Below are 25,443 nucleotides of genomic sequence, written 5' to 3' on the forward strand. Positions count from 1 at the left end.
CACATAGTGACTCATCTATTGTGTTAAATGTAGATTTTCTGAATTTTTTATTTATTCTACAGTTACAATTTTGATAAAGCTTGCTATTCATATCACGAGGAAGACTTATGCATTGTGCAATATGGACGCATTAAAAAAACACAGTACTGTTTACATGTTTGGATAACTGCAAAGGGAGTTTCATTTAGTCACTAGTGTTTTATAAGTCACCCAAATAACACTGAAGTGCACAATATATAGAAATATGATTCCAGGTGTAATGATCTCGTTCTCTCATTAACTTCCTTTATTGACACGGTCTTGTGACCCATTTCTGAATGTTCAGCAGAAATGGTACAGTGAGGCGCACCATAAACCACAGATCTTCCTTGTGACATGTTCGAAACATAATGAACCACAGATCTTGTGACATAAAATATCAATTAAAGCATTATTTGTATCATGACACAAGGCGAGACCCAGATGCAGACACAGGAGTCAAATGGTTGGAGTCTTAAATGTTTAGTAAATCCAAAATGGAGTCGGCAAGAGAATGGTCGTGGACAGGAAAAAGGTCAAAACTTGTTCAGAATTCAGGAGATACCGAAGGGCAGGCAGGCTCGAGGTCAGGACAGGCAGGCTCGAGGTCAGGACAGGCAGAATGGTCAGGCAGGAGTCCAGAAAACAAGCAAGGGTCAGAACCGGGAGGACAAAAGGAGACAAAAAGGCAAAAAGGCAAAGCAGAAAACCACTGGTAGGCTTGGAAATACAAGACAAACTGGCACAGAGAGACAGGAAACACAGGGATAAATACACTGGCACAGAGAGCCAGGAAACACAGGGATAAATACACTGGGACAGAGAGACAGGAAACACAGGGATAAATACACTGGCACAGAGAGACAGGAAACACAGGGATAAATACACTGGCACAGAGAGACAGGAAACACAGGGATAAATACACTGGGACAGAGAGACAGGAAACACAGGGATAAATACACTGGCACAGAGAGACAGGAAACACAGGGATAAATACACTGGCACAGAGAGACAGGAAACACAGGGATAAATACACTGATACAGAGAGACAGGAAACACAGGGATAAATACACTGGTACAGAGAGACAGGAAACACAGGGATAAATACACTGGCACAGAGAGACAGGAAACACAGGGATAAATACACTGGTACAGAGAGACAGGAAACAGGGATAAATACACTGGTACAGAGAGACAGGAAACACAGGGATAAATACACTGGTACAGAGAGACAGGAAACACAGGGATAAATACACTGGTACAGAGAGACAGGAAACACAGGGATAAATACACTGGTACAGAGAGACAGGAAACACAGGGATAAATACACTGGTACAGAGAGACAGGAAACACAGGGATAAATACACTGGTACAGAGAGACAGGAAACACAGGGATACATACACTGGTACAGAGAGACAGGAAACAAGGATAAATACACTGGTACAGAGAGACAGGAAACACAGGGATAAATACACTGGGACAGCGAGACAGGAAACACAGGGATAAATACACTGGTACAGAGAGACAGGAAACACAGGGATACATACACTGGTACAGAGAGACAGAAAACAGGGATAAATACACTGGTACAGAGAGACAGGAAACACAGGGATAAATACACTGGGACAGCGAGACAGGAAACACAGGGATAAATACACTGGTACAGAGAGACAGGAAACACAGGGATAAATACACTGGTACAGAGAGACAGGAAACACAGGGATAAATACACTGGTACAGAGAGACAGGAAACACAGGGATAAATACACTGTACACTGGTACAGAGAGACAGGAAACACAGGGGTAAATACACTGGGACAGAGAGACAGGAAACACAGGGATAAATACACTGGTACAGAGAGACAGGAAACACAGGGATAAATACACTGGTACAGAGAGACAGGAAACACAGGGATAAATACACTGGTACAGCGAGACAGGAAACACAGGGATAAATACACTGGTACAGAGAGACAGGAAACACAGGGATAAATACACTGGTACAGAGAGACAGGAAACACAGGGATAAATACACTGGGGAAAACAAGCAACACCTGGGGGGGGTGGGGGTAATAACGAGGACGCAGGTGAAACAGATCAGGGTGTGATTATTTGAGCGGTCAACCCACTTAGCACCTGCCCTGTTAAGGCTGGTTTACAGTTGATCAAGTTACTGTTACTGTCATTTAATTATTCCAATATGTTTTCATTAATTGAATTCACTTAATCTATTTTATGAGAATTTGTAAGATTCTTGTTTGCATAAAATAGACGGAGACCAGTCTTATCAATAATAGATAATAGTATTTATTCTTGGAGCGCGCTGCCACGTAACCACGAGCAACAGTTTATATACAAAACATGACGTCATTTCATTGCTTCTAGAATGAATCCCCTCCTCCCGACCTAGAATTAAGTGAGTTTAAAAGTTCATTCCAACTCACTAACACACACACACAGGTCACACAACATAACTGAATTAACTATTGACCCCTCACCATTATCGATTACCACTTAGCTGACAGTTCTAATTAACAGAAAACCTAGGAATGCACTCACTGCCTTATCTAAAACACCCCAGAGGTAAGTTTCGTCGTTTCAACCATAGGTTAACGACCCTATCTGCTTACTTAACCCACAACCCATTCTTCTCCAGACTAGTTTGGAATGGTGTTCGTTATATTTAATTACTCCTTGTTCATGCCACATAATCCCTTCTTATGAACTCATGTTGTTAATCAAATATAATAAAACAGAGTATAAGTTTACTTAGTTACAGTTCTATTTAAAATGAGGATATTGTTTAGTCATTTATTCATAATATTCCTAACAGTTACCTCCTGTTTTTAGACACTTGTCACATTCTAAATGGTCTTCAGACGTGTCAACAGACGAAGTATAAACCTGCCTTTACTGAGGTGAAATGTTCCTGTGTTTGCTCTCGTGATACTGCAAATAGCCATAGTCTAGTAGCCATACATCTTTCAGAGAGTGTGTTCTAGTAGCCATACACCTGTCAGAGAGTGTGTTCTAGTAGCCATACACCTGTCAGAGAGTGTGTTCTAGTAGCCATACACCTGTCAGAGAGTGTGTTCTAGTAGCCATACACCTGTCAGAGAGTGTGTTCTAGTAGCCATACACCTGTCAGAGAGTATGTTCTAGTAGCCATACACCTGTCAGAGAGTGTGTTCTAGTAGCCATACACCCTTCAGAGAGTATGTTCTAGTAGCCATACACCTGTCAGAGAGTGTGTTCTAGTAGCCATACACCTGTCAGAGAGTGTGTTCTAGTAGCCATACACCTGTCAGAGAGTGTGTTCTAGTAGCCATACACCTGTCAGAGAGTGTGTTCTAGTAGCCATACACCTGTCAGATAGTATGTTCTAGTAGCCATACACCTTTCAGAGAGTATGTTCTAGTAGCCATACACCTTTCAGAGAGTGTGTTCTAGTAGCCATACACCTGTCAGAGAGTGTGTTCTAGTAGCCATACACCTGTCAGAGAGTGTGTTCTAGTAGCCATACACCCTTCAGAGAGTATGTTCTAGTAGCCATACACCTGTCAGAGAGTGTGTTCTAGTAGCCATACACCTGTCAGAGAGTGTGTTCTAGTAGCCATACACCTGTCAGAGAGTGTGTTCTAGTAGCCATACACCTGTCAGAGAGTGTGTTCTAGTAGCCATACACCTGTCAGAGAGTGTGTTCTAGTAGCCATACACCTGTCAGAGAGTGTGTTCTAGTAGCCATACACCCTTCAGAGAGTATGTTCTAGTAGCCATACACCTGTCAGAGAGTGTGTTCTAGTAGCCATACACCTGTCAGAGAGTGTGTTCTAGTAGCCATACACCTGTCAGAGAGTGTGTTCTAGTAGCCATACACCTGTCAGAGAGTGTGTTCTAGTAGCCATACACCTGTCAGAGAGTGTGTTCTAGTAGCCATACACCTTTCAGAGAGTGTGTTCTAGTAGCCATACACCTTTCAGAGAGTATGTTCTAGTAGCCATACACCTGTCAGATAGTATGTTCTAGTAGCCATACACCTTTCAGAGAGTGTGTTCTAGTAGCCATACACCTTTCAGAGAGTATAGTCTGAAGTGGACACTGGGGCTGTAGGACAATACCAAGCTTTCAGTATGGAAGACTTTCAAATCAAGTGTTACAAAGGGCCCTGGTTTTATTTGAGCATCTAACACTCAGTTTAGCACCTGCACTGCATTGTGGGACGGGAAGTGAAATGTTCCCGAAATGTATTTGTGGGCTTTATCACGTGCGGCTAACGGCCCTCGTCTAGCAGACGTGCAGAGCCTTCAGAAAGTATTCAGACCCCTTGACTTATTCCACAGTTGGTTGTGTTGTGCTAATTTATTGAAAATGAAAATACATAAATATCTCATTTACAGAAGAATTCATACCTGTCAATACATGTTAGAATCACCTTTGGCAATGATTACAGCTGTGAGTCTTTCTAGGTTAGTCTCTAAGAGACATATTTGCATATTATTATTTAGAAAATTCTTCAAGCTCTGTCAAGTTGGTTGTTGATCATTACTAGACAACCATTTTCAAGTCTTGCCATAGATTTTCAGGCTGATTTAAGTCAAAACTGTAACTAGGCGTCTCAAAAACATTCAAAACATTCATTCAATAACTCCAGTGTAGATTTGACATCGTGTTTTAGGTTATTGTCTTTGCTGATGCATTCTTCTCCCAGTGTCTGTTGGAAAGCAGACTGAACCAGGTTTTCCTCTAGGATTTTGCCTGTGCTTAGCTCTAGTCCGTTTCTTTTTATCCTAAAAACAACTCCCTTGTCGATGACAAGCATACCCATAACATGATGCAGCCACCACCATGCTTGAAAATATGAAGTGGTACTCAGTGGTGTGTTGGATTTGCCCCAAACACAAGGCTTATACACATTCCCAGTATAAAGGTTAGAGGTCCTCCAATCAGGGGTGAGGGTGGGGATGTGATGTATGTTTTGTGTTTAATTATGAGGAGGACTGGAGTTGGGCTGTTGGGGGTACTGGAGGACTGGAGTTGGGCTGTTGGGGGTACTGGAGGACTGGAGATGGGCTGTTGGGGTACTGGAGGACTGGAGTTGGGAATTGTTGTTGTTTTAACAATTCATTGTTCCTATAATGGCCGAAGATGTTACAAGTGAGTCGTTGAGGCATGTGTAGATATAGCCCAATAATGTACTCAGAAGGAGTGTAGGCAAGCCTACCAATCCAAGGACTTTATGTTATTTTCAGAGGGAGACTGGTAGCCATGGAGACTGGCTCTGGCAGCCATGGAGACTGGCTCTGGCAGCCATGGAGACGGGCTCTGGCAGCCATGGAGACTGGCTCTGGCAGCCATGGGGACTGGCTCTGGCAGCCAAATACTCCATCTTAATGTGAATCGATTCTCAATTGTGATACGGTTCTAGAAACAAAGTTCTTTACTTTCATATCACATCAAAATCCTTTCACAAATACAAAATATACACTTATTGTTTTAACCAGCTTTCACAGTTGCAGCCGACAAAATTTTTCTGTGACAACACATTTCTAACGGCCTTCGGTTACTACACACAGGTGTTCAGAGCATGCTAGATAGCTAATTAGCACAGGTGTTCGGAGCATGCGAGATAGCTAATTAGCACAGGTGTTCGGAGCATGCGAGATAGCTAATTAGCACAGGTGTTCGGGGGATGCTAGATAGCTAATTAGCATAGGTGTTCGGGGGATGCTAGATAGCTAATTATCACAGGTGTTCGGAGCATGCTAGATAGCTAATTAGGACAGGTAGAAGCCTCGGTCTTCCGTCTATCTCCCATACACATGCTTTAACATGGAGATATATGAGGGAACACTAACCCAAACCCTAATAAGGTGTGTAGTAATTTCTCGCTGATATGAAAGGACATGACGCAAGCATAAAAAATAAAAGAGGGGGGATTGGAAATCACAATTGGAATCATTTGACTCCTTCTAGAATAGGCCTGGCCACTTTGTGGAAGATGGAATTCACCTGGGTGAAAATGGCTCCCGGCTGTCGTCATCAAACATAGGAAACACTGGTGTGTTTACGGACATATTCAATCAATCCCTATCCCAGTCTGTTGTTCCCACATGCTTCAAGAGGGCCACCATTGTTCCTGTTCCCAAGAAAGCTAAGGTAACTGAGCTAAACGACTACCGCCCCATAGCACTCACTTCTGTCATCATGAAGTGCTTTGAGAGACTAGTCAAGAACCATATCACCTCCACCCTACCTGACACCCTAGACCCACTCCAATTTGCTTACCGCCCAAATAGGTCCACAGACGATGCAATCTCAACCACACTGCACACTGCCCTAACCCATCTGGACAAGAGGAATACCTATGTGAGAATGCTGTTCATCGAATACAGCTCGGCATTTAACACCATAGTGCCCTCCAAGCTCGTCATCAAGCTCGAGACCCTGGGTCTCGACCCCGCCCTGTGCAACTGGGTACTGGACTTCCTGACGGGCCGCCCCCAGGTGATGCGGGTAGGCAACAACATTTCCACCCTGCTAATCCTCAACACTGGGGCCGCACAAGGGTGCGTTCTGAGCCCTCTCCTGTACTCCCTGTTCACCCACGACTGCGTGGCCACGCACGCCTCCAACTCAATCATCAAGTTTGCGGACGACACAACAGTGGTAGGCTTGATTACCAACAACGACGAGACGGCCTACAGGGAGGAGGTGAGGGCCCTCGGAGTGTGGTGTCAGGAAAATAACCTCACACTCAACGTCAACAAAACTAAGGAGATGATTGTGGACTTCAGGAAACAGCAGAGGGAACACCCCCCTATCCACATTGATGGAACAGTAGTGGAGAGGGTAGTAAGTTTTAAGTTCCTCGGCGTACACATCACAGACAAACTGAATTGGTCCACCCACACAGACAGCATCGTGAAGAAGGCGCAGCAGCGCCTCTTCAACCTCAGGAGGCTGAAGAAATTCGGCTTGTCACCAAAAGCACTCCTACAGACGCACAATCGAGAGCATCCTGTCGGGCTGTATCACCGCCTGGTACAGCAACTGCTCCGCCCACAACCGTAAGGCTCTCCAGAGGGTAGTGAGGTCTGCACAATGCATCACCGGGGGCAAACTACCTGCCCTCCAGGACACCTACACCACCCAATGTCACAGGAAGGCCATAAAGATCATCAAGGACAACAACCACCCGAGCCACTGCCTGTTCACCCCGTTATCATCCAGAAGGCGAGGTCAGTACAGGTGCATCAAAGCTGGGACCGAGAGACTGAAAAACAGCTTCTATCTCAAGGCCATCAGACTGTTAAACAGCCACCACGAACATTGAGTGGCTGCTGCTAACACACCGACTCAACTCCAGCCACTTTAATAATGGGAATTGATGGGAAATGATGTAAAATATATCACTAGCCACTTTAAACAATGCTACCTAATATAATGTTATGTATATACTGTACTCTATATCATCTACTGCATCTTTATGTAATACATGTATCACTAGCCACTTTAACTATGCCACTTTGTTTACATACTCATCTCATATGTACAGTATATACTGCACTCAATACCATCTACTGTATCTTGCCTATGCTGCTCTGTACCATCACTCACTCATATATCTTTATGTACATATTCTTTATCCCCTTACACTTGTGTCTATAAGGTAGTAGTTTTGGAATTGTTAGCTAGAGTACTTGTTGGTTATTACTGCATTGTCGGAACTAGAAGCACAAGCATTTCGCTACACTCGCATTAACATCTGCTGACCATGTGTATGTGACAAATAAAATTTTATTTAATTTTATTTGAAAGGTTCTTGCTTCTTCTTCTTAAATTGATGTGAGAACAATATTAGCATTTAGCATGTAAGTCCGTTTTTACCATGTCCTCTTTGGTCACTATGAGAGTTCCACATGTTGTATCTGAAAGTGGTGACATGACAAATGGTGCTAACCGCAGAAATGTCATTTATATTCCTACTTTGTTTACTTTTCCTAATTGGTATAATCTCATCTTTGAGTCTCCTGTTGTTCTGAAATCTCAAAGTAATCTGATTTTAAATGCAGAAAAGGTTAGACTTTAAAAAAAAAAGTTTTTTACATCTTAACATTCGTAGTTTATTACCTAAAATGAATAATGTCAATATATGGTTCTCTCAGGTAGACCCTGATATTTTTATTTAATCTGAAACCTGGTTAACTGATAAAACCCTGGACTCTGACATTTCTATGGATGGTTCCAATGTGTTTAGGGCTGGTAGGAAAGGCAACGGTGGTGGTGTTACTGGATGGTTAATATGTGTTTAGGGCTGGTAGGAAAGGTAACGGTGGTGGTGTTTCTATGGATGGTTACAATGTGTTTAGGGCTGGTAGGAAAGGTAACGGTGGTGGTGTTTCTATGGATGGTTACAATGTGTTTAGGGCTGGTAGGAAAGGCAACGGTGGTGGTGTTACTATGGATGGTTACAATGTGTTCAGGGCTGGTAGGAAAGGTAACAGTGGTGGTGTTGCTGGATGGTTACAATGTGTTTAGGGCTGGTAGGAAAGGCAATGGTGGTGGTGTTACTATGGATGGTTACAATGTGTTTAGGGCTGGTAGGAAGGGTAACGGTGGTGGTGTTTCTATGGATGGTTACAATGTGTTTAGGGCTGGTAGGAAATGCAACGGTGGTGGTGTTTCTATGGATGGTTACAATGTGTTTAGGGCTGGTAGGAAAGGTAACGGTGGTGGTGTTTCTATGGGTGGTTACAATGTGTTTAGGGCTGGTAGGAAAGGCAACGGTGGTGGTGTTACTATGGATGGTTACAATGTGTTTAGGGCTGGTAGGAAAGGCAACGGTGGTGGTGTTACTATGGATGGTTACAATGTGTTTAGGGCTGGTAGGAAAGGCAACGGTGGTGGTGTTACTATGGATGGTTACAATGTGTTTAGGGCTGGTAGGAAAGGCAACGGTGGTGGTGTTACTATGGATGGTTACAATGTGTTTAGGGCTGGTAGGAAAGGCAACGGTGGTGGTGTTTCTATGGATGGTTACAATGTGTTTAGGGCTGGTAGGAAAGGCAACGGTGGTGGTGTTGCTATGGATGGTTACAATGTGTTTAAGGCTGGTAGGAAAGGCAACGGTGGTGGTGTTTCTATGGATGGTTACAATGTGTTTAGGGCTGGTAGGAAAGGCAACGGTGGTGGTGTTTCTATGGATGGTTACAATGTGTTTAGGGCTGGTAGGAAAGGCAACTGTGGTGGTGTTTCTATGGATGGTTACAATGTGTTTTTAGGGCTGGTAGGAAAGGCAACGGTGGTGGTGTTGCTATTTACACAAGGAATCTTCTTTCTGTGTCTCTGTTAAAGGCCACCTCCAGTCTTAAACTATTTAAATTGGTGCCTTTAAGTCTTCATTTGGGTTCAAACTCCAAAATAACAGTTATATAAATATATCGTCCACCCTCCGACAAGAATTGTGTACCGAACGAACTCATTGATTTAATTACCATTTTTATTTACCCCAGAGGTGTTGATCGCTGGAGATTTTAATTTTGCATGGGGAACGCAGGATGCATGTCTGTTTAAATGATTTTTGTACTAATCTAAATTTGACCCAGCTGATTACAAAGCCCGCTCGTCCAAACTTAAAAAGGACCCTACGAAATCGACTTTGATTGACATCATATTTACAAATACTCCAGAGAAATATTCTGGGGGTGGGGTATTTGCTTTAGATATTAGTGACCACTGTCCCATTGTATGTGTCAGGGATATACAGATGCCTAGATCCAAGCCTCCTTTTATCAACAAGAGTAATTGTAAGTATTTCATTGAACAGGCCTTTTTTTGGTGACCTTTATATTGGTGACTTTGATTGCATTGCATCTATACCTGACCCAGAGTTGGCTCTGAACCACATCTCAAATGTTTTCAATTGTATTGTAGATAAACATGCTCCTTTAAAAAAAAAAAACGGATAATTAAAAATAGGTCTTGCCGTTGGTTCAGTCCAGAGCAATCAGGAAATCATACACAACAGAGATGCTGCCTGGGCCAAAGCTAGATTCACAGACTCGGGCACAGACTGGCAGTCTTTTAGGCAATTGAGCATTCTGTGTGTAAAACTAGCTAAAAAAAAGAAGCTAAATCAGATTATTATGTTAATTCACTATCTGAATGTACAGGGAAACCAGCTAAATTCTGGAAAGCTGTTAAATCACTGAAGGGTTGTGGCTCCTCTTCTCTCCCCCAATAAATTAATGCAGATTCTGGCCCTATTACTGACTAAATGGATATCATTAATGCATTTAATCACCATTTTATCTCCACAGGCTTTATATTTGAAGGTATTTCAAAGCCAGCTCTTGAAAAGAGTCGTTTGGATTTCGACGGTTAAAATATATTGAATGATACTGAAAATGCTGGTCAGGAGTTTTCCCGAAATACACTGATAAAGAATTCCTGGAGGCTTTGTTAACATTAGACAAAAACAAATCCACAGGGGCTGATCATTTGGATCCTGGTCTGCTTAAGCGTGCAGCACCCCGTATTGCTGGCTAAGTGGCCAACATCTTTTATTTAACATTGTTATCAGCAAGTACTCCAAAAGCATAGAAATCCCTATATATATTTAACCAGGCAAGTCAGTTAAGAACAAATTCTTATTTTCAATGACAGCCCAGGAACAGTGGGTTAGCTGCCTGTTCAGGGGCAGAACAACAGATTTGTACCTTGTCAGCACAGGGATTTGAACTTGCAACCTTCTGGTTACTAGCCTGAATGCTCTAACCACTAGGCTACACTGCCGCCCCAGTGCAGCCCATATGCGCTGCCACTCCCCAAGGGTGGGAATACAAATGATCTTGTCATCTATTGCCCCCATTTAAAGACTTTCTTGTTTAGCTAAGATTTTAGAATCTTTGGTTAATGTACAACTTTGTTCCTTTTTATCTGATAATTCTATTCTTAATATAAACCAATCAGGGTTTAGGCTTGGGCATAGTACTACCACAGCAACCACGCTAGTTGTTAATGATCTTGTCATTGCCTTGGATGCTAAAGAGATCTGTGCTGCCCTGTTCATTGTCCTGTCAAAGGCGTTCGAAACTGTTGATCATTCTATTTTGCTGAAGAAATTATCAAGAATCGGCCTGGGATATTAAATATATATATATATATATTATTTCACATTTATTTAACCATGTAGGCTGGTTGAGAACAAGTTCTCATTTACAACTGTGACCTGGCCAGGATAAAGCAAAGCAGTTCGACACAAACAACAACACAGAGTTACACATGGATTAAACAATCATACAGTCAATAATACAGTAGAAAAAAAGTATATATACAGTGTGTGCCAATGAGCACTGGAATGGTAGATGTGCAGAAGATGAATGTGAAGTCAACAAATGAGAGCACCTGGGGAATAGGAGTGGAGCTAGGCACTGCAGGGCCTGGATTAACCTCTACATCACCAGAGGAACAGAGGAGGATTAGTATAAGGGTACGGCTAAAGGCTATAAGAACTGGTCGTCTAGTACGTCCGGAACAGAGAGTAAAAGGAGCAGGTTTCTGGGTGCGATAGAATAGATTCAATGCATAATGTACAGACAAAGGTATGGTAGGATGTGAATACAGTGGAGGTAAACCTAGGCATTGAGTGATGATGAGAGAGATTTTGTCTCTAGAAACATCATTTAAATCAGGTGATGTCTTCGCATGTGTGAGAGGTGGAACTAAAGGGTTGGATAAGGTATATTGAGCAGGGCTAGAGGCTCTACAGTGAAATAAGACAATATTCACTAACTAGAACAGCAATGGACAAGGCATATTGACATTAATGTGAGGCATAATTAGTCGAGTGATCATAAGGGTCCAGTGAGTAGTGAGGCTAGTTGAAGACACGGCGATTCAGACCGCTAGCGGGCCGGGGCTAGCAAGCTAGCAGAAGGGCCTCCGTCGCAATGGAGGAAGTCTGTTTATAGCCTCCTCATGCATTTACGTCGCTAGACCAGTCATGATGGATTAGTAGGGTTCCGTGTGGTAAAGGGGACCAGTCCAATTGGCAAAAATAGGTATAGTGGCCCAAGAAATTGTCCGATGGACCTATTCAGCTAACAGCCAATATACTCTAGACAGCTAGCGGGCCACGGCTAGCAGGCTAGCAGATGGGCATTCAGGGGACGTTGTGACGGAGGGGTCAGTTGAATAACACCCTCGGGCAGATTACGTTGGTAGTCCAGTTGTGAAGGACCGTCGGGGCTCTACACCGGCAGTAAAATGGGTCCAGGCCAATTGGCAAAATAGGTATTGTAGCCAAGGAGTGGCTGATGGAAATCTTCAGCTAGCTGGGAGAGGCCTAGCATGGGCTAGCTCCAGGCTAGTTGGTGCTTGCTTCGGGACAGAGATGTTAGCCAGGAGTAGACACTCGGATTGCAGCTAGCTAGCTGCGATGATCCAGGTGAAAAGGTTTAGAGCTTGCGGTGGGAATCCAGGGATATGGAGAGAAAATAGGTCCGGTATGCTCTGGTTAGAATCGCGTTGTGCAAACTGGTGAGTGTTTTCCTTGCTAAAGGTTAGCTGATGACTGCTAGCAGTATATATAGATATATACAGCCTGTTTATGGTTTCAGAATTATCTTAGCAACAGAACTCAGGCCATCTTAATAGATGGGGTTAAATCTGAATACCTTGAGATACAAAAAGGTGTTCCTCAGGGTTCTACTTTAGGTCCATTATTGTTTCACCTTGTATATTAATGACATAGGAAACACTGTTCATACTTGTAACATTCATCTCTATGTAGATGACACAGTGTTGTGTTCCTGTGCCACCTCAGTGCAGCAGGACATTCATCTCTATGCAGATGACACCATGTTGTGTTCCTGTGCCACCTCAGTGCAGCAGGCCATTCGTGTACTTCAGCATGACTTTGATTAAATTCAGAAATCACTTACAGATCTTACATTAGTGTTAAATACAAGTAAAACCAAGCTCATGCTGTTCTCTAGGTCACAAAATGTTGACCCTGAGGATCTGGATTCCAAATTGAACTTGTGACTCAATATAATCAAATTAAATCAAAGTTTATTTGTCACGTGCGCCGAATACAACAGATGTAGACCTTACAGTGAAATGCTTACTTACAGGCTCTAACCAATGGTGCGGAGAAAAAAAGTATGCGTGTTTGTAGGTAAGTAAAGAAATAAAACAGTAAAAAGACATTTGAAAAAAGAGTAGCAAGGCTATATACAGACACTGGTTAGTCAGGCTTATTTAGAGTAGAGAGGCTATAACAGTAGAGAGGCTGTATACGGTAGAGAGGCTACATACAGTAGAGAGGCTCTATACAGTAGAGAGGCTATATACAGTAGAGAGGCTACATACAGACACCTGTTAGTCAGGCTTATTGAGGTAGTATGTACATGTAGGTATCGTTAAAGTGACTATGCATATATGATGAACAGAGAATAGCAGAAGCGTAAAAAGAGGGGTTGGCGGGTGGTGGGACACAATGCAGATAGCCCGGTTAGCCAATGTGTGGGAGCACTGGTTGGTCGGGCCAATTTAGGTAGTATGTACATGAATGTATAGTTAAAGTGATTATGCATATTAGATAGACAGAGAGTAGCAGCAGCGTAAAAGAGGGGTTGGGGGGCGGCACACAATGCAAATAGTCCGGGTAACCATTTGGTTACCTGTTCAGGTGTCACGGTTGTTGTCGGAAGGAGACCAAGGTGCAGCGTGGTGAGCGTACATTTTCCTTTTATTTTTAGTAAATGTCACCAACCAAACTAAAAACAACCATGGGCTTTACAGGGCTTTAGAGCCACTAATAAAGATAACTACCCACACTGAAAGGAGGGAAAAAGGGCTGCCTAAGTATGGTTCCTAAGTATGGTTCCCAATCAGAGACAACGATAGACAGCTGTCCCTGATTGAGAACCAAACCCGGCCAAAACATAGAAATAAAGAAACATAGAAATCAGAACATAGAATGCCCACCCCACATCACACCCTGACCTAACCAAATAGAGAAATAAAAAGGCTCTCTCAGGTCAGGGCGTGACATCAGGAGTCTTATGGCTTGTGGGTAAAGACAGTAGTGTGATAGTATCAAAGGATCAGAGAATGAATTTCGTATTGAAAGCTTAAGCTACAGCTAGCTAGCATTGCAGTGCATAAAATGTGGCGAGAAGTTGACTCAAAGAGAGAGAAAGAGAATAGTTGAACAGTTTTGAACAAATACATTTCTTCAAAAATTAAGGGGAAGAGAGAGAGAGAGAGAGAGAGAGAGAGAGAGAGAGCTATATTTGTAATCAAACACCTCGCTCAAACAGAGACGGATGCTATGTTAGCTAGCTGGCTATGGCTATCCAACACGGGAACTCTTCCAAATCAAGGTAAGCTTTTGGTTTTATAAATGTATTGCCACATAGTAGCTATGTTCACTATGACATTAGCTAATATGGTGACAACGATATAGTTTGTGGTTACGTGTTATGATCTGAAGGTTTGGCTTGGTTCAGGCAGCTGATGTGTTGTGCACAGAAGTCCACAAGCGAATAGAAAAGGTGAGAAGAGGAGAGTGCATAGATGCCAGAAGGAATACAACGTGGCTGCTATGAAAGTGAACTGTGTTAACACGTGATCAGGGGTGTATTCATTCAACCAATTCTGTTGAAAAATGTTTCTTAAACAGAAGCAAACAGAACAAAATAAGGATAAACATACCTGAATTTGCCCAATAGAAACTCTTGTTTGCAATTGTGGGACTAATGATTACATCCTAGATCAGCTAGATGCAGGCAAGGTTGTGCAAGGCGGTATTGAATGTGTGTCAATGTCTGTCACCTTGATTACTCAAACTTCTCTCGATCTGTGTGCACCTACGTTGTAAACTTTCATTCATAGGCTAGGTTGCAGCAACCTCATGATGGGTATAGAGACATTTTGACTATAATGTAGTAGCCTAAACCTGTCGATGTCACATTGAACCTGGTGAATGGAATATGAATGACAGTCATCCAATATAGTGTAGTAGAAATAAAGTCATGCTCATCTGAAACGGCACCGACCGTCACTGTTATAGGCTTATCTGAGTCGTGCAGTTAATGGGATATTGTTGAAAAGCCCTGGAATGAAAGGGTGTGTCAGAACACCACATGGCCTATAGCCTTTAATTACAAGGCAGAATGCGGACCTCAAGGGGTCAGTGACTGACTGACATTTACATCTCATCTGGGATTCATTCCGCCCAAGTGGCAGCACTTCTAGACGCACCCTAACAGCTGCACTTCAAGTGGTCAGTGTCTATGTAGGGATATTTATTTTTGCACTGCAATGTCCACATGGGTGTGGTGCTGAATCTGAATAGTAGCCTAGACTAAATAATAATACAAAAGAAACCCGTATGACCATGTCCTGGATAGATATCTGCCTCTATCGCAGTAGATTGACCATCAGCCTGCAATGATAGTAGGGGGGGGGGGGGGGGCTGCCCTATGTGACTGTTCGGGATGACATCATGGTACCCATGGGACCACGGAGCGCGCACCACAAATCTACACTGCCTCTGCGCACATATGAGCGCAATATATCTGACTTTTTTTAAATTTATTTTTATAGGGAACAGGTTGCTGAACACACAAACGCGAGGCATAGCTTGTTATCGGCAGTCATTATCTAGTTGCTGCGGTTCTTCTTTTTGAGGTAGGCTACAGGCTACAGAAGAAGCGAGATGCGCCACGCATCAGGCTTTTGTCGAAAGAAATCCATGGCAGAGATTCTAGAATCATGATTATATAAGGAAAAGGAGAGTCGGATGCACGCACGCCGATTCCACCGTCACCAGAAGACTGGAAAATAAAAGATACAGGCTGTAACGTGCGAGCGAGGTGTCACAGGCTGGCACCAGTGTTGCCTAGCGCCAGACCACTTTGCGCCACAAGTAGAAAACAGGGGATGCACAAAAACAGTGAAGACAACCGGGTACGATGCAGGACTGAATCTATATATTTCCCCTAGAATAACCAGACAGACGTTGTGTCGACTTGGCTATCATTTGAGTGTAAAGCGCGTCGAATAAGTAGTCTAATTTATTATCGAGAAGATGAGTGTAAACCAGACTGGGTATGATGGCATCTCTAGAGTGGATGGTGTCACGGTAACGGGCGGCCTCAACATCAGTGGTACCCCGAAGCTGCAACAGTGTGCTCAGCCTCCCGGTAACCGACCCAGGGATGCCCGATACCAGCAACACGGCGGTCGGCAGCACCAGCACGCCAGCTCCGCTGTCAAACCGCCTAATTCTGAACGGTCCGAACCCGCGGACGTTGTGAAGCGCGCCATTGACTTCAAGACGCAAGGCACACAGTGTTACAAGGATAAGAAGTACCGAGAGGCGATTGGCAAGTACCACCGTGCTTTATTAGAGATGAAGGGGTTGTGCCGGGTGCTGGGAGACCCTGAAGCCAGCTCTAAGTCTCCTTCCTCTGTGCTGCCTACTATGACCAAATCAGACAGCCTGACGGACGAGCAGAAAGGTGCCATGGAGAACGCCGAGCTGGAGTGTTACAACAGTCTGGCAGGTATGTGATCATCGTTACGTAGTTGTTCTATTGTCTTATATAAGGACACGGGGTTCGATATCGCCCCACATATTACAGACTGCAGATCTAATGGTTTATTATTGCCCTATATCATCACCATCATCATCATCTTCATCATCATGATAACCACCATCATTATGTCCATTGTCCATCCCGCCATGATTAATTGTAGGCTTATTCTAACGTTTAAACGTGGCTGAGAAAATAATCTCTGAATATGCACCTGATATTCACCAGTCACCTGCCAGCATTTCCAAATGCCTGTGCTTAGAATTGTACTAAACCTGCTGTCAAATTTAGGCATTAAGATTGACAGATTGACATTTACTTTTATACTGTCTGTAGCCGTTCACATCTAATTTCTGTTTCGCCAAATTCAAATGAATTGTTTTAATAATTCTGTAGTGGTGGGTGGGTGAAAATCACCGGGGAAGTCAAGCCCGGGAAAAAATGCCATATTACAACCTGTGTGTTGTGATAATTGCGTTGTCTCTATAACCTGTTAGTTCTGATGCCTTGCCACTGTGATAAACAAAGTGTTCAGACCCTTTGACTTCTTCCACATTTTGTTACCTTTACAGCCTTATTCTAAAATTGATTACGTTGTTTTTTCCCGTCATCAATCTACACACAAAACCACATAATGAAATTGCGAAAACAGGTTTTTCGATTTTTTTGCAAATTTATAAAAAAAAACGGAGCACGGTGGAGCAGGTTTTCATCAAGGATCTCTCTGCATTTTGTTCCGTTAATATTTTCCTTGATCATGACTAGTCTCCCAGTCCCTGCCGCTGAAAAACATCCTCACAGCATGATGCTGCCACCACCATGCTTCACCGTAGGGATGGTGACAGGTTTCCTCCAGACGTGACGCTTGACATTCAGGCCAAAGAGTTCAATCTTGGTATCATCAGACCAGAGAATCTTGTTTCTCATGGTCTGAGAGTCTTCAGGTGCCTTTTGGAAAAACTCCAGGCGGGCTGTCACGTACCTTTTTACTGATAAGTGGCTTCCGTCTGGCCCCTCTACCATAAAGTCCTGATTGGTGGAGTGCTGCAGAGATGGTTGTCCTTCGGAAGGTTCTCTCATCTCCACAGAGGAACTCTAAAGCTCTGTCAGAGTGACAATCGGATTATTTTTCACCTCCCTGACCAAGGCCTTTCTCCCCCGATTGCTCAGTTTGGACGGGCGACCAGCTCTAGTAAGAGTCTTGGTGGTTCCAAACTTCTTCCATTTACGAATGATTGAGGCCACTGTATTCTTGGGGACCTTCAATGCGGCAGAAATGTTTTGGTACCCTTTCCCAGATCTGTGCCTCAACACAATCCTGTCTCGGAGCTCTATGGACAATTCCTTCGACCTCATGACTTGGTTTTTGCTCTGACATGCACTGTCAACTGTGGGACCTTATATAGACATGTGTGTGCCTTTCCAAATCATGTCCAATCTATTGAATTTACCACAGGTGGACTCCCATCAAGTTGTAGAAACATCTCAAGGATGATCAATGGAAACAGGATGCATCTGAGCTCAATTTCTAGTCTCATAGCAAAGGGTCTGAATAGTTATGTAAATAAGGTAGTTCAGTTTTTTCTTTATATATATATATATATTTGCAAAAAATTCTAAAAACCTGTTTTTACTTTGTCATTATGGGGTATTGTGATGTCATTATGGGGTATTGTGATGTCATTATGGGGTATTGTGATGTCATTATGGGGTATTGTGATGTCATTATGGGGTATTGTGATGTCATTATGGGGTATTGTGTTTAGATTGCTGAGGATTTTTATTTATTTAAAACATTTTAGAATAACATAACAAAATGTGGAAAAAGTCAAGGGGCCTGAGTACTTTCCCGAAGGCACTGTATAGGCCTAAGTCCGAGACAATAAGAAGACAGTAGAATAAATTAAACTACTTTTATTTCATCACAAAACCGGAGAGCAACATTTGTCTGGTGAAGCCCACCAAACATCTTGCGTGACCTACAGCGTTGTCTAGGAAGTTAATGCTTTCGGAAATCACGAAACCAACTATTGATTTAGAACCATGGAGAGTCACAGGAAGTCACAAATAAAACAGGAACTGCCTCCACTATTCCAGCACCATTTCAACATCATCAAATCACCTTTGCTTCGTCTAATACAGTGACAACTAAAATATACCAAAAAACGATTTAGTCCAATCAACATAAGCTAAATATGATGTGGCTGTCCATGTTACTCATTTCTGTGTATGTGTGTATATGTATGTGTGTGTGTGTTGGTGCAAGTAGAAAACACATGTTGACTCACCCTACTCGTAGAGAAACACCAATGCCAGCCTCCTCTTAAATGTTTCCTCAACGGTCTTTGACTCCGTCACCAGTACACCCTTTTAGTTGTTGTCCTAGGCTACCTGGTAAAAATGCTTTGCACTCATTGCCTAATGATTGATTTATTTCACCTTCATTTAACCAGGTAGACTATTATTTAACTAGGTTGGCTAGTTGAGAACAAGTTCTCATTTTCAACTGCGACCTGGCCAAGATAAAGCAAAGCAGTTCGACACATACAACAACACAGAGTTACACATTAAATAAACAAATATACAATCAATAATACAGTAGATATATCTATATACAGCATGTACAAATGAGGTAAGACAATAAATAGGACATGGTGGCAAAGTAATTACAATATAGCAATTAAACACTGGAATGGTAGGATGTGCAGAAGATTAATGTGTAAGTTGAGATACTGGGGTGCAAAGGAGCAAGATAGATAAATAAATAAATATAGTATGGGGATGTGGAAGATTGGATGGGCTATATAAAGATGAGCTATGTACAGGTGCAGTGATCTGTGAGCTGCTCTGACAGCTGGTGCTTGAAGCTAGTGAGGGAGGTAAGAGTCTCCAGCTTCAGAGATTTTTGCAGTTCGTTCCAGTCATTGGCAGCAGAGAACTGAAAGGAGAGGCTGCCAAAGGAAGAATTGACTTTGGGGGTTACCAGTGAGTAATTTCCTTTCATGGGAAACAATGCACCAGGCTAGCTAGTTAGCATGTTGAACTTCCATCCTCTCAGGCCAGGGACACAACGTATTCATTTATGGTTGGATCAGAATCACTGTTATAATCATTGGCCAGTACAAAAAATTAAGTAAAACCACAAGTCCAAATCCCTATCGCCATCCATGGCTGATTTAGGAAAGGGCCAATTTTAGCTAGCTCACTATCCACCGGAGAGAAATTAAAATGTTTTCTGTAAATTGTGTTTGGCTTTTGATGTGATGTCATTGGTGTGAAGCCAAATCCAAACTGGCTTCCCTTGATCCATTTTTTTTTGTGCTTCAGGACCATTCACAGCTGAGATCACATGGTTTAGCTCTACGCGGATTGGCTATTTTTTATTTATTTTTTTGGCCATATGCTCGCTGGCTTCCCTTGCATTCAATGCTATGGTCGACAACAGTGTCATACTCTTTTTGACCAGACAGCATCAGATAGATGAACTACACATACTGATAAAGCAGGGACCCAGTTTTGTCCAGATGCTTTCTCCAGTGATATACATTTAGCCTGTTGCAAATTAATGGACATTTATGAAACACAGACAGATAAAATGCATAATTCTGTATGTTTAAAGAAAAAACATGATTGGTCAATTTTCTTTTTGGGGGCGGGCCCTGGCTTCCTGTGGCATCCATGAATTACACGCCATTGTGCCTCTCTCTACTCCCAGCGTGCCTGTTGCAGATGGAGCTGGTCAACTATGAGCGTGTGAAGGAGTATTGTCTGAAGGTGTTGCGTAAGGAAGGGGACCACTTCAAGGCTTTGTACCGCTCTGGAGTGGCCTACTATCACCTAGGAGACTTCCACAAGGCCCTTCACTACCTCAAGGAGTCCCACAAACAGCAGCCAGCAGGTGAGGGTTAGGCTGGCTAGTCTGCTAACCCTATGCTCATTTCACATATTATTCCATTTGATACACCATTTTGAAAAAAAAATAATGGATTTGTTTCTCTGGAATCGGGAAAAAAAAACGTATTTATTTTCCAGGAGGTACAGTCGAGACAGGTAATTAAAATAGAGGCCTCCCGGGTGGCGCAGTGATTAAGGGCGCTGTACTGCAGCGCCAGCTGTGCCATCAGAGTCCCTGGGTTCGCGCCCAGGCTCTGTCATAACCGGCCGCGACCGGGAGGTCCGTGAGGCGACGCACAATTGGCCTAGCGTCATCCGGGTTAGGGAGGGCTTGTCTCATCGCGCACCAGCGACTCCTGTGGTAGGCCAGGCGCAGTGAGTGCTAACCAAGGTTGCCAGGTGCACGGTGTACCCTCTGACACATTGGTGCGGCTGGTGCGGCTGGCTTCCGGGTTGGATGCGCGCTGTGTTAAGAAGCAGTACGGCTGGTTGGGTTGTGTATCGGAGGACGCATGACTTTCAACCTTCGTCTCTCCCGAGCCCGTACGGGAGTTGTAGCGATGAGACAAGATAGTAGCTACTACAACAATTGGATACCATGAAATTGGGGAGAAAAAAGGGCTAAAATTCAAAATAAAAAATAATTAAAATGGAATTGAGCATGGCATTCATTTGACAGTGACTTCAAGTCCAACTGGACGCCAGCAAAGCAATTGGATGGAAGACTGCCATTTTGGCTAACCCCCAACCAGATTGATAGATTTAAAAACCTATAACTCAACTGGCGAAAGTTGACCCTTAACAACCCTTAACAATCAACATTAATAAATCAGTTGATGTAATGTTTATTTTTCCTAAAGCATCCTTTTTTTATGACTTTTGTATTCCAGACACCAACGTTCTCCGTTACATCCAGCTGACTGAGATGAAGATCCGTCGTTCTGCCCAGAAGGAGAAGAAAGAGACCGCATAAACAACCAACACTCACTGTCTTAATTGATAACTGAGGCTTTGCCCGAAATGGCACCCTATTCCCTATGCAGTGCATTAGGTCCCTATGTGCCCTGGTCAAAAGGAGTGCACTGCATAGGGAATAGGGTGCCATTTGGGATGCCGCCCACCTAACTTTTCACTCAACTGTCAATTTGTACTTTTCTTCATGCTCCACTCAGACCACGATACAGGGTCTCTGTGTTTTAAAGGATTTCTATATAGATATGCTTTACCCTTTTGCACAGCCACTTTATCCTTCTTCGTCTTCGCCAATTATGTGATTCATACCAACGTGTGTACTTTAGTACTTATGAGTAATATGTCAACTATTTTATACAGATATGCAGTACCAGTCAAAAGTTCGGACACACCTACTCATTAAAACGTTTTTCTTTATGTTTTCCATTTTCTTCATTTGTAGAATAATGGTGAAGACCTCAACACTATGAAATAACACATATGGAATCATGTAGTAACCAAAAAAGTGTTAAACAAATCAAAATATATTTTTAGATTCTTTAAAGAAGCCACCCTTTGCCTTGATGACAGATTTGCACATTCTTGGCATTCTCTCAACCAGCTTCACCTGGAATGCTGTTCCAACAGTCTTGAAGTAGTTCCGACATATGCTGAGCACTTGTTGGCTGCTTTTCCTTCACTCTGCTGTCCAACTCATCCCAAATCATCTTATTTGGGTTGAGGTCTGGTGATTGTGGAGGCCAGGTCATCTAATGCAGCCGAAAGGACAGATTTCCACCGGTCTAATGTCCATTGCTCATGTTTCTTGGCCCAAGCAAGAGTGTGCAAAGCTGTCATCAAGGCAAAGGGTGGCTACTTTTGAAGAATCTCAAAAAATAAAATGTATTTAGATTTATTTAACACTTTCTTTGGTTACTACATGACTCCATATGTATTATTTCATAGTTTTTGATGTCTTCACTATTATTTACATTGTAGAAAATAGTAATTTTTTTAAAGAAAAACCCTTGAATGAGTAGGTGTGTCCAAACTTTTGACAGGTACTGTACATACAACTGAAATGGTGCAGCGGTCAGCCTTTTTTGGCGACCATCTTTAAAGTTTATGTGCAGACATTACAATGTTGCTGAACGTTATATATAGTTGGCAATGCACTACACTGCCAGGTCCAACGTGTAGATTAGGGCAACAACACATCTGATGGAGTCAAAGTAACAGATTTCACAGGATGAAACATGTGGCCTGTGATTGGCTAAGTTAGCGTCTGCCATCCCTCCCCCCTACTGACAACATGTGTTTGTGTTCACCACGGAGTCACTGTTTGACAAACCTCCCACTTTTAGCCCAGGATTCAATCCAATCGCGCTTTGTCCGCTTATGCACGTGCATTCACGGAGATCACATATAAACGTGGCATATGTTAGCTTAATCGGAAAATTATCTTTAAAATGACGCATTGTCCAAATCGGTGATCGGATTGAATCCCGGCCTTAGATATTGAGCCAAAACAACACTTGTGTTTTGTCTTTATAGATTATTGAGATTTGGCAAGATGTGTTGATAACTATAATAATAATATATATATAATATATCTATAAATACTCTATTTAGGTTATAAGGGCACAAACACTGAATAAAAATATAAACACAACATGTAAAGTGTTGGTATGTTTCATAAAGCTGAAATAAAAGATCCCCAAAATTGTACATATGCACAAAAAGCTTATTTCTCTAAATTTTAGTGCACAAATTTGTTTACAGAGAATTGAATGTTCATTTCTCTACCATATGCCGCCTCCAACGTCACAAATTTGTTTACAGCCCTGTTTAGTGAGCATTTTTCCTTTGCCAAGATAGTCCATCCACCAAAAGGCCACTCTAAAATGTGCAGTTTTGTCACAGAACACAATGCCACGGATGTCTCAAGTTTTGAGGGAGCGTGCGATTGTCATGCTGACTTGCAGGAATGTCCACCAGAGCTGTTGCCAGAGAATTGAATGTTCATTTCTCTACCATATGCCGCCTCCAACGTCGTTTTAGAGAATTTGGCAGTGCGTCCAACCAGCCTTACAACCACAGATAACATTTATGGCGTCGTGTGGGCGAGCGGTTTGCTGAACGTTGTGTACAGAGTGCCCAATGGAGGTGGTGGGGCTATGGTATGGGGCAGGCATAAGCTATGGACAACGAACACAATTGCATTTTATCGATTTTTTTAAAGGTACCTGTGACCAACAGATACGTATGTCTATTCCCAGTCATGTGAAATCCATAGATTAGGGACCTAATGAATTTATTTAAATTGACTGATTTCCTCATATGAACTGTAAACTCAGTAAAAATTTTGAAAATGTTGCATGTTGGGTTTATATTTTTTTGTTCAGTGTATTTGCTAATTACAAGCTCATTGTCATGACACTTTATCAGAAAATATATTTAAAAAAGAGTAGCTTACTTTATAAAAGAAAATGCTATAAGTATGTTTTAATTATATAATAGCAAAGCTAATTGTATTTTGTTTGTAGATGTAAGCAGGGGCATTCCATACACAAGAGTATCTTTGAGAAACCCCCAATTTACTGTTACGTTATGTGTCTAATAAAGGAGTTATAATTATATTTCTGATTACAGTAATTGTTTTGTTTTTTTGCACGTACCTCACCATCAAATCTTAAACTATTAATAGCACATACCAACAAATCAAATTTCATTCTCAGAATAAATACATTTTTTTCCCCCATGGCATGGGCTCTCTCTAAAGGTTTTCAATAAAATAATTCTCAAATCCTTCAAATACAAACATAATTCAATAGAACACACAACAAAAACACTTGGCTTTTATGGTTGCCTAATATCCCCCAGTCTATTAACTGAAGGAGGAAAGAGGAGCTGAGGGAGAGGATGACATCATACCTTCTCCTCTTGGTAGTTGTCATATTGAGATGGACTATAATGCACCAGCCTGGTTGTTGAACTGCCTGGTTATTGAACTGCCTGGTTGTTGAACTGCCTGGTTGTTGAACTGCCTGGTTGTTGAACTGCCTGGTTATTGAACTGCCTGGTTATTGAACTGCCTGGTTATTGAACTGCCTGGTTGTTGAACTGCCTGGTTATTGAACTGCCTGGTTGTTGAACTGCCTGGTTGTTGAACTGCCTGGTTGTTGAACTGCCTGGTTATTGAACTGCCTGGTTATTGAACTGCCTGGTTGTTGAACTGCCTGGTTATTGAACTGCCTGGTTGTTGAACTGCCTGGTTATTGAACTGCCTGGTTATTGAACTGCCTGGTTATTGAACTGCCTGTTTATTGAACAGCTGGTTATTAAACTGCCTGGTTATTGAACTGCCTGGTTATTGAACTACCTGGTTATTGACCGGCCTGGTTATTGAACTACATGGCATTGGACAGTTGTTGTGTCTGAAATGGCATCCCTAGTCCCTATATAGTTCACTGTGTCTGAAATGGCGTCCCTAGTCCCTATATAGTTCACTGTGTCTGAAATGGCGTCCCTAGTCCCTATATAGTTCACTGTGTCTGAAATGGCGTCCCTAGTCCCTATATAGTTCACTCTGTCTGAAATGGCGTCCCTAGTCCCTATATAGTTCACTGTATCTGAAATGGCGTCCCTAGTCCCTATATAGTTCACTGTGTCTGAAATGGCGTCCCTAGTCCCTATATAGTTCACTGTGTCTGAAATGGCGTCCCCAGTCCCTATATAGTTCACTGTGTCTGAAATGGCGTCCCTAGTCCCTATATAGTTCACTGTGTCTGAAATGGCGTCCCTAGTCCCTATATAGTTCACTGTGTCTGAAATGGCGTCCCTAGTCCCTATATAGTTCACTATGTCTGAAATGACGTCCTCTGTCCCTATATAGTTCACTACTAGGGCATTGGCACCTTATGGTCCTTTCCATTTGGTCCACAGTAGTGTACTATATAGGCAGTGGCGACC

The 25,443-nt window shown here is 42.6% G+C and overlaps 1 protein-coding gene across 1 annotated transcript; it reads left to right on the forward strand.

Moving 5' to 3' along the window:
• Nucleotides 1-15,510: 15,510 nt before the first annotated feature.
• Nucleotides 15,511-24,217, forward strand: LOC109882769 (tetratricopeptide repeat protein 9A-like). Its single transcript, XM_020474856.2, has 3 exons — nucleotides 15,511-16,596; nucleotides 20,342-20,524; nucleotides 21,411-24,217. Exons 1-3 carry the CDS (start codon nucleotides 16,119-16,121, stop codon nucleotides 21,491-21,493), a joined length of 744 nt encoding a protein of 247 aa, XP_020330445.1. The 5' UTR covers nucleotides 15,511-16,118; the 3' UTR covers nucleotides 21,494-24,217.
• Nucleotides 24,218-25,443: the final 1,226 nt, after the last annotated feature.

Source organism: Oncorhynchus kisutch, linkage group LG14 (assembly GCF_002021735.2).
Source record: "Oncorhynchus kisutch isolate 150728-3 linkage group LG14, Okis_V2, whole genome shotgun sequence".
Classification (NCBI taxonomy): domain Eukaryota; kingdom Metazoa; phylum Chordata; class Actinopteri; order Salmoniformes; family Salmonidae; genus Oncorhynchus; species Oncorhynchus kisutch.